The sequence below is a fragment of the Ranitomeya imitator genome, chromosome 3, assembly GCF_032444005.1.
Source record: "Ranitomeya imitator isolate aRanImi1 chromosome 3, aRanImi1.pri, whole genome shotgun sequence".
Lineage (NCBI taxonomy): Eukaryota > Metazoa > Chordata > Amphibia > Anura > Dendrobatidae > Ranitomeya > Ranitomeya imitator.
Genome location: NC_091284.1, coordinates 488,595,922 through 488,606,979, shown reverse-complemented (window position 1 = coordinate 488,606,979; position 11,058 = coordinate 488,595,922). Strand labels below are relative to the sequence as shown.

Here is an 11,058-nt window from a genome sequence, read left to right as displayed (position 1 = left end):
ACTCCTCAGCGTCGGCGTCTTCCTGCTCTCTGTGCAGTGACTGCTCAGGCAGTGGGCGCGCACTGGTGACGTCATTGCGCCCTCTGACCTGAACGTCACAGAGGATGGAAGACACTGCAGCGCTGGAACCGGGAGAGGTAAGTATTGCAAGTGTCGGGGCCCGTAGCAGGCGGGGGTCCACTCGCGGGGGCCGGCACTATAGCGCGCCAGTGTCCCCGACAGCGAGTGGGCCCCCTGCCTGTTCAGGTCCAGCCCTCCATAGTGGAACAACATATTCGGTTATTTCTACGCCCATTGGCTCCATTGACGGTCGGAGAATATTGCAAATACAATATTTGCCGCTGATCATAATCGGAACTGAATTTTGAAAAGTTCGCTCAACTCTACTAAAAAGGCCATTTAAGTTTAGTATGTATGAAATGGTTTGTTATCAGTAGCACCTCGGATGCGCAATACTCACGCTGAATGGTATGTGAGACCTTAGACTCCTTAACATAAAGATGGACCACCACTCCTGGGCCAGTGCTTTGTGTTTGCCCCCCAGGCTAAAATTTGCCAGTCAGCCCCTGGGCAGCACGGTGGCTCAGTCATCTGTTAAATATTTAGTTAGATCAAATTATTAATTTCCAATCTCAACTCTGTATTGTGCACATTACTTTGCTCTAATGGAAAGTTTTGCTCACATTACATGTGGTATACTTAGCATGGGTGGGTGTTAATGCTGTACAGCAAGGTAAGAATTCTATAAATGGACACACCAGCAGACATATATACAGTGCCTACAAGTAATATTCAACCCCCTGCAGATTTAGCAGGTTTACACATTTGGAATTAACTTGGCATTGTGACATTTGAACTGTAGATCAGCCTGGAAGTGTGAAATGCACTGCAGCAAAAAAGAATGTTATTTCTTTGTTTATTTTTTTTTTAAATTGTGAAAAGTCTTTTCAGAGGGTCATTTATTATTCAACTGCTCAACCCACCAGAATTCTGTTTGGTTCCCCTAAAGTATTAAGAAGTAGTTCAGGCACAAAGAACAATGAGCTTCACATGTTTGGATTAATTATCTCTTTTTCCAGCCTTTTCTGACTATTTAAGACCCTCCCCAAACTTGTGAACAGCACTCATTCATGTAATAAAGAATACTTAGTGGGAAAAATGTCAGTCACTGACAACATCACTGATCAAAATAACAATAATCCATGACTGACTAGGACTTCCTGGACAAACTGCATATTCATGAAGAAACATAGGTATCATAACCATATAAATACACAGCATGAATAGAGGACCGATAGACAGATCATGGCAAACAATGGCAATATCTAAGTACATACATACCGGTAGTATAAGATGGGTGTATATGTGCATCCAGGACCCGTCCCCCCCAACGCGCATTTCGGCAAGGTGCCTTTCTCAAGATATTGCCATTGTTTGCCATGATCTGTCTATCGGTCCTCTATTCATGCTGTGTATTTATATGGTTATGATACCTATGATATGGGTTGGTGTGCATCATTTCCTGTCCATTTGTGTGTGCTGTTGATGGCACGGGTGGTTTTTCCACTTTTTACTGTACACCTGTTGTTTAGTATTTAATAAAGTTTGTATATTTCTATATATTTGGACTTATGACTGCGTTTCTTTGTGATTAGCACTCATACATGGTCAACATGGGAAAGACAAAGGAGCATTCCAAGGCCATCAGAGACAAGATCGTGGAGGGTCACAAGGCTGGCAAGGGGTACAAAACCCTTTCCAAGGAGTTGGGCCTACCTGTCTCCACTGTTGGGAGCATCATCCGGAAGTGGAAGGCTTATGGAACTACTGTTAGCCTTCCACGGCCTGGACAGCCTTTGAAAGTTTCCTCCCCTGCTGAGGCCAGGCTTGTCCGAAGAGTCAAGGCTAACCCAAGGACAACAAGGAAGGAGCTCCGGGAAGATCTCATGGCAGTGGGGACATTGGTTTCAGTCAATACCATAAGTAACGTACTCCACCGCAATGGTCTCCGTTCCAGACGAGCCCGTAAGGTACCTTTACTTTCAAAGTGTCATGTCAAGGCTCGTCTACAGTTTGCTCATGATCACTTGGAGGACTCTGAGACTGACTAGTTCAAGGTTCTCTGGTCTGATGAGACCAAGATCGAGATCTTTGGTGCCAACCACACACGTGACGTTTGGAGACTGGATGGCACTGCATACGACCCCAAGAATACCATCCCTACAGTCAAGCATGGTGGTGGCAGCATCATGCTGTGAGGCTGTTTCTCAGCCAAGGGGCCTGGCCATCTGGTCCGCATCCATGGGAAGATGGATAGCACGGCCTACCTGGAGATTTTGGCCAAGAACCTCCGCTCCTCCATCAAGGATCTTAAGATGGGTCGTCATTTCATCTTCCAACAAGACAACGACCCAAAGCACACAGCCAAGAAAACCAAGGCCTGGTTCAAGAAGCAAAAAATCAAGGTGTTGCAGTGGCCTAGTCAGTCTCCTGACCTTAACCCAATTGAAAACTTGTGGAAGGAGCTCAAGATTAAAGTCCACATGAGACACCCAAAGAACCTAGAAAAGATAACTCCAGAGACCTGTGCCGGCCTGATCAGGTCTTATAAAAGACGATTATTAGCTGTAATTGCAAACAAAGGTTATTCCACAAAATATTAAACCTAGGGGTTGAATAATAATTGACCCACACTTTTATGTTTAAAATTTATAAAAATTTAACTGAGCAACAAAACTTTTTGGTTTGTAAGATTTATGCATCTGTTAATAAATCCTGCTCTTGTTTGAAGTTTGAAGGCTCTAACTTATTTGCATCTTATTAAACCTGCTAAATCTGCAGGGGGTTGAATACTACTTGTAGGCACTGTAGATACTACATGACACTCAGCAAGGTGTCTCTCTCCACTCCGAGGGTCTACGCTCAGGAACAGACCTGCACTCTTGGACCTACTATATCCTGGACCTTGACACTAATGGATAAGCAGCTGACACATGCTTCTGCGGCCTACTGTAACTTGGATAGACACTCATGGACAAGCAGCTGATAAAACTTCTACAAAGGATCCAGAGAAAGATGGATGAATAAACCACAACCAATGTTTTGAACTAACCATTGGGCTAATTCAGATATTTTATATTTTGGTGCAATGATTTTTTTTGGTTGGCAATCCAATAAACCACTACATTTTTTAATAAAAATCATTGTGACATTTACTTTGCAGTATTGCATCTGATAAGAAGTCCTGAATAAATAAATATACTCAAATTATGTATATTTAACCCCATCACAAGGCAGTAATGAAAGAAGGTGTGGTAAGTGAACTCACCTCCGCCCCCTGATGACATTTTGTTCTAGGCGGGGTGATATAAGCTTCAGCCGCAGCCTGCAGATGACATCTCATTTGAGACTCCCCTCAAACATAATGTTTACAAGAAGTAAAATACAAAAAGCACAAATAGGGATTAGATGTATACGGAGAAGAAATTGAAAAAATGGTTAGGGCTTAAATGTAGATATAAAGGGCATTTTAGATATCGTGCAACTCCTTTAATAACTGTGGTATAAGCTCAAAAAAAAAATCCTAAAAAAAAAGGAACCTGTGATGTGCTTTCCCTTTATATGTCCTTTCTTGAGCAATCAGGATATTGATGAGGCCCTGGAAAGTGTCTGCTCTATTTTAGACATTGATTGAGAAATGTGTGAGGAAGTTCCACAACGCATGCGGAACGTATATATAAATGTATGTTTATCCACACCATGTATTCTTATTAGTTCATTACACTTGCTTGTCACTGAAAACAATACTATTTGTCTTGAGGACATAGTACGCCATTCAAGGAATTTCTATTTTCAATTTTCCATTGAATTATCCTAAAGAAGGTAAGACCACACTTATTCACTAATATTTTAATAGAATGAGGTGCGTATATGAAAATCAATAATTTTACCTTCAATTTGAACTCGAGTCTAGGTTCTCTTATGCACATCTAGCGTTTTGTAGAAAAGTGAAATCTAGTTGATGTGATTAATGTACATGATAAGAATTAACAGGGTATTTCCAGAACAAAAAGACAATTTTGGATTTCCAATTGAACTACGGTATATAACGATATTCATATAACTTCTAAGTGACTGATAATCTAATAAATAAAACGGGTTAAAGCAATACAAAGATTTATAAACATTTCCAATGATTTCCTTGCAATCTAGGAATAGTAACATCTGATTCTTCATCCTTCAGCTGTACATATAAATCAGAATGAGAGCACTACGCACTTTTGAGGTGCTTTAACTTTGATTCAGCTAAGATCCAGTGTTGCATCTCCAATATAGACTAAAAAATACACATATTACAGCTGTCTAATGTAGCAATATGATTACCAATGAAGAAAAATCTGGTGATATAATAGAGCAAATAGTTTTGATTGATACTGATCATTTTTATAACCATTTTTGGATTGTTAACTTCACAATTACATTTACAAATGGGCAAAGTACTGTAAAAAATATCCAGAAATATGTTCCTTAGTAGCCAAATTAGCCAGACCTGCTGGATCCAGTTGATTTCTTGGGTGTCTTGAGTTATGTAGTTACAGTTATTTATTGCCTAAAGAAGAGTTAGTTTAGGTATTTAATTTGATTAATCTAATCTTTGCTATAGTATAATATACAGCTCTGGCAAAAATTAAGAGACCACCACATCAAAACCCTGTCATGGCCAGCCCAATCTCCAGACCTGAACCCCTTTAAAAACCTCTGGAATGTAATGAAGAGGATGATGGATAGTCACAAGCCGTCAAACAAAGAAGCACTGCTTACATTTTTGCACCAGAAGCAGTGTGAAAGACTGGCTGAAACCATGCCAAGACGCATGAAAGCTGTGATTAAAAATCATGGTTATTCCACAAAATATTGATTTCTGAACTCTTCCTGAGTTAAAACATTAGTATTGTTATTTCTAAATGATTATTAACTTGTTTCCTTTGCATTATTTGAGGTCTGAAAGCACTGGATTTTTTTTTATTTTGACCATTTTTCTTTGTCAGAAAAAAATACAAAATTTATTGCTTGGAAATTCGGAGACATAGTTTATAGAATAAAAGAACAATTTACATTTTACTCAAAAATATACCTATGAAGAGAAAAATCAGACAAACTGAACATTTTGCGGTGGTCTCTTAGTTTTTGCCAGAGCTTTAGCTAAGTACATTGTTTATTAAGTTTGGGAGATTGCATTTGAAAATTGGAGGGTATTTTTCACAGATTAGTTACAGGTTAGTATTAAACACCATACTATTACAATGTAAAAGTTTTAGGCAGATGTAGTAAGAATGCTTTAAAAAGCAGAAGTGTTAATAATTTATTTTATCAATTAACAAAATGCAAAAGCGATTAAAGAATAGAGGAATTAAATCCAATCAATATTTGGTGTAAGCCTTTGCCTTTAAAACACCATTAATTCTTCTAGGTACACTTGCACATACTTTTTGAAGGAACTCGGCACAGACATTGTTTCAAACATCTTGGAGAAGTAACCATACATCTATGAGTGTAAGCTCGCACAAATCTTTCTGTCTCCTCAAGTATTCCCATACAGATATAATGATGTTGAGGTCAGGGTTCTGTAGAGGTCATACCATCACTTCCTGGACTCTCTGTTCTTCATCATTCTGAAGATACTGTAGTGCATAATGCCATTGCCTGTATTAGGTTCTGCTTGATAAATTACAACAGTGTGAATCCACACCTATGCATTTCACTTATACCATCATGCTTTGACTCAAAATTTTCTTCTTCACACTGAAGATAGTTCAACCAATAGACATTGGTTGTATGTTTGGGGTCATTGTACTGCACAGCATAAATTCAGAGCCATAGACATATCCCTGCTGTAAGATTGTAGTAACATCGTATGCAGTGAAGAGGCAGTGACCCACAAAGTTCAAACACAAAAGTCTCTTTTAATGTGTTTCCTCACAGCATTAAAGTCCAATTCACATAAACGCATATAACTTCAGTGGATATTATCAGTATTCAGTTTACACCAGTTCATAGCAATACATATCACATGGCTTTAGATGTGCGGTCCCTAAACAGGCCAGGCTTCACTTGTCCAGTTTTCCTGGGCAACTGCATGCCATATTACAGGCTCCATACACACAGCCTCATATGTTGCAGACACTACACATGCCAGCCTTCCTCTGACTAGTTCTCGTGGGTGTCCTGCATCGCTGTATCACAGTCTCTTACAGTCTCTTAACTCACACAGCCGTACACAGTCCAGGATATCCTCCGGATAGCATTTGGGCACCATATCCACCTGTTTGCAATCGATACACATGTCGGTCCTCTTGCGGGCACAGGACATCCACCTCCGGGCACAGGACTGTCCACATCTGAGACCAGTACCATGGACGACATGCATTGCTGCGTACGCTGTGGGTGCCAGGCTATTCAGCTGCCCTGGGTGCTGGCTCTGCTGGCCTGTGCCTCACTGCACTTAGCCAGCATGCTGCAGGCCTCTGCTCTGCACCTCAGCACACACCAGACTGACACTGACGTGCACCTTGCACAACTGACACCTGACACACCCATACCTCTTACTGCAGGGCTTTTAACACACACAAACCTATAGCCTTCAGCCACATGGAAAACCAGGATCGGAAATCCATGACTCTCATGCACACCTATGGACTTCATCCGTCTGCATGCACAACCTGGGGAGAACAAACAGCGCCCCCTAGCTGTAACAGAGGCCACAGCTTCACACCTGATACTACTGCATAATGGACATATAACTGCCCATATTTCCTAGCATTGAGGATGCCAAGAAACGGGCAACAAGGAAGACCAAAGATGCAGGGCTGGCTAAGGAAATATAATGCAGAAGGTGAAGACACATCATGATTACTTATCTTCAAAATTGAAAGATGCCATCAGCTCAGACCTGGCAGTAACCAGTGGGACCTAGGTACACCCATCTACTTTTTAGGGAAGTCCACTCAGAAGTGCTCTTGGAAATAGTGTGGCCAAAAGCATACCTTCAACATGGAAACAAGGAAACACCACTCAACTATGTATGAAAACTTAGGAACACAAAAAAGGCAAATAAGTAAATCTTTGGCTTTTTACAGAAGGCAGATTGATCACTGAAGGGCTGGACAATGGTGCCATAATGAGTGGCTGCAGATACAGTATAGCATAGTGGAGGTTCCTTGCATGATTGGGGCTACAACTCGGAAAATAGAGTTGGGTATTGCTCAAGATCAATTGTGTCCACAATGTTTAGAAATACAGGCAGATACTTATCCATCATGCAATACAATTAAGGTACCGTCACATTTAGCGACGCTGCAGCGATCTAGACAACGATCCCGATCGCTGCAGCGTCGCTGTGTGGTCGCTGGAGAGCTGTCACACAGACAGCTCTCCAGCGACCAACGATGCCAGTCCCCGAGTAACCAGGGTAAACATCGGGTTACTAAGCGCAGGGCCGCGCTTAGTAACCCGATGTTTACCCTGGTTACCAGCGTAAATGTAAAAAAAACCTAACACTACATACTTACATTCTGGTGTCTGTCCCCCAGCGCTGTGCTTCTCTGCACTGACTGTGAGCGCCAGCCGGAAAGCACAGCGGTGACGTCACCGCTGAGCTCTGCTTTCCGGCTGGCCGGCGCTCACAGTGCAGAGAAACACAGCGCCGGGGGACAGACACCGGAATGTAAGTATGTAGTGTTTGTTTTTTTTACGTTTACTGTTCAGGCACGGCCCCCTAATATGGATTCATTTATAGTGCAGGCACCAGCTGATGAATACTCCCTTCATTCATGGCTGCTCTCGCTGTTATTAGCAGCAGCAGGCATAGGCTGATAGGAGTAGTACTCTCTCATTGGTCGACGCCTCTGTGACTGGAGGTAAACTTTTTAGCTCCGGTCACGGCTGCTGGCTCTGTTATGACCTGGTGGTCAGGACAATAATGGACCTGGTGGTTAAGAGCACACGGAATGACCTGATAGTTACTGATAATATAGGACGAGCTCTGGGACGTGGGAACTCTGCTGACCGCAATCCCTAATCCTATCACACACACTAGAAATAGCTGTGGATTGCTCCTAACGCTCCCTATGCAACTCGGCACAGCCTAAGGAACTAGCTAGCCCTGAAGATAGAAAAATAAAGCCTACCTTGCCTCAGAGAAATTCCCCAAAGGAAAAGGCAGCCCCCCACATATAATGACTGTGAGTAAAGATGAAAATACAAACACAGAGATGAAATAGATTTAGCAAAGTGAGGCCCGACTTACTGAACAGACCGAGGATAGGAAAGGTAGCTTTGCGGTCAGCACAAAAACCTACAAAAAGACCACGCAGAGGGCGCAAAAAGACCCTCCGCACCGACTCACGGTGCGGAGGCGCTCCCTCTGCGTCCCAGAGCTTCCAGCAAGCAAGACAACAAATTAAATAGCAAGCTGGACAGAAAAATAGCAAACCAGAGAAAAACAAGCAGGCACTTAGCTTCTGCTGGGAAGACAGGTCACAAGAACGATCCAGAAGTGAACAAGACCAATACTGGAACATTGACAGGTGGCATGGAGCAAAGATCTAAGTGGAGTTAAATAGAGCAGCCAGCTAACGAATTAACCTCGTCACCTGTGGAAGGAAACTCAGAAACACCCACAGCCACCAGAGGAATTCCATGGATAGAACCAGCCGAAGTACCATTCATGACCACAGGAGGGAGCCCGACAACAGAATTCACAACATGGCTCATGCTGTCATCTGACAGCATGGGAACTGTAGCTCTCTGACCGCCAGTTTGAATCTTTCCGCCGATCAGAGGCAATGTTTTTTTGTGCTGTCATGCAGATGACAGTGTGGCAAACAATGGGTGTTCTGGCGCCCATTCATCTGAATGGGGTCTGGAATTGGGTTCTGGTACTGTTCTGGTACCCAAACTGAACTTTTTAAAAAATTTTGACCGAACCTGCTGAACCTGAACATCCAGGGGTTCGCCCATCACTAATTAACACTTTTATTTCTGGAATTATTCTTACTTTGAAGCATTTTTTTCACACCTGCCTAAAATATTTGCACAGTACTGTATATGATAGTATGGTGACTCATTGGTTAGCTTCTCTAAACTGTAATAAATGTCAGATTATCATGCTTCTCTACACAACATATGCGGGCCTAGATACTCATACTTCATGTGTATGCACTGGAATAACATTACAATGGTGAATAAACATCACAGGGGAAGATATTATTCTAATTGATCCACTTTTTTGGCAGTAATTGTTTTTAAATCACTTTAAACAGTATGAGGCGTTTATGAAGAATTTTGTGTCTTTTTGGAGTATTATCTGTCTCTTAATTTAAAGTGCACGATTGTGTAAGCATAGTCTGTTCTTCTGTCAGATTTATTAATTTTTAAAAACATTTTTAAAAAATATAAATTTTTTACTGTATAAACGGTGGCATAATATGTTTATTCTACTTTTTCCAGTTATGAATAGAAACAAAAATTGCAATGGCAGTTACAATAAATTTACCATTCATCGTGAGCCTTTTGCTAATTTTGGCGCAATTACAGGCAGCGCTAGAACAATAAAAACAATTATAAATGTCCTGATTTGTTCATAGTTGATTCAACAGTTTTTCTTTTTTACAGAATGATTTGGATTCCATTGGTCATGTTTGGAACATATTTGTTAGAGACGACTGGATTAAATGTTTACAGGTTTTCTAGTGGAGGTAAAGTGTCATTATCAATGCTCGTGTATTACTTGTCATTAAACTGAATTTGTGCTCTTTTTCTGCATCTAATTTTATTAAATGGGTTATGTATTTAAAATGACAGTCTGGAAAAAGTACAAATTAAGCTTTTTGCCAGAAGGAAGATGCCCACTATTACTCTCTAAAATTAAAGGGAACCTGTCACCCGCAAAATCGAAGATGAGGTAAGCCCACCGGCATCAGGGGGCTTATCTACAGCATTCTGTGATAAGCCCCCGTTGTATCCTGAAAGATGAGAAAAAGAGGTTAGATTATACTCACACAGGGGCGGTCACGCTGTGGTCGGGTCCGATGGGCATCGCGGTCCGCTCTAGCGCCTCCCGTCTTCTTACGATGACCTCCTCTTCTGGTCTTCAAGCTGCGGCTCCAGCACAGGCGTACTTTGTCTGCCCTGTTGAGGGCAGAGCAAATTACTGCAGTGCGCAGGCGCTGGGCCTCTTTGACGTTTCCCGGCGCCTGCGCACTGCAGTACTTTGCTCTGCCCTCAACAGGGCAGACAAAGTACGCCTGCGCCAGAGCCCCAGCATGAAGACAAGAAGAGGACATCATCATAAGAAGATGGGAGGCCCCGGACCTCTACGCCCATCACAGTGGGACCGCCCCTGGGTGAGTATAATCTAACCTCTTTTACTCATCTTTCAGGATACATCTGGGGCTTATCAACAGCATTACAGAATGTTGTAGATAAGCCCCTGATGCCGGTGGGCTTAGCTCACCTTCGATTTTGGGGGTGACAGGTTCCCTTTAAAGGGTTTTCTGAGACTATTATAGTCATGGCTTACAGTCAGGATAGGTCAATATCTGGCAGCAGCTTGATGTGCTCAGATGCGGAGTGGGAACATACAGCTCCATCAACTGCATTGTGACCCCGGCTGTTAATTAGAATAGGTGGTGGACATGCAGTATCCAGCCACGTCCACTATCCAGTTGATGGAGTTGTGCAGCTCCTCAACTGAGCACATTTCACCACTGCTAGCATCCCGGAAGGTGACGGGTATACTTTATAGGTATACTTTCCAGTCTTGACTTTTTTGGAGCCTTGATGTGGCCCCTTCAGCATAGCTAACTGTTCTGTTCCCAATCACTGGGTGCTATGAGTACCTGGGAACCTGCACAGAAAATGTTTTTCTGCACTTGTGTACCTAGAAAGTAATTTTCTCTGTAAGTGTCCATTTAGCTTATGTTCTCTTTTCTGTTTGTTCCCCTAACTTATGCAATAATGTGAATATTGTGCTCACTCTGGGGTTACCATGGAAGTGAG

General features: G+C 42.2%; 1 protein-coding gene across 2 annotated transcripts in view; it reads left to right on the top strand.

Annotated features, from left to right (window-relative positions):
- Positions 1-3,763: 3,763 nt before the first annotated feature.
- Positions 3,764-11,058, top strand: part of IL1R2 (interleukin 1 receptor type 2) — a 92,880-nt gene continuing 85,585 nt past the window's right edge. For both annotated transcript variants that reach the window (XM_069757596.1, XM_069757593.1), the window contains exons 1-2: positions 3,764-3,882; positions 9,673-9,755. In XM_069757596.1, the coding sequence (XP_069613697.1) occupies positions 9,674-9,755 (82 nt within the window). In that variant the 5' untranslated portion in view covers positions 3,764-3,882; position 9,673. The remainder of the gene's footprint in view (positions 3,883-9,672; positions 9,756-11,058) is intronic.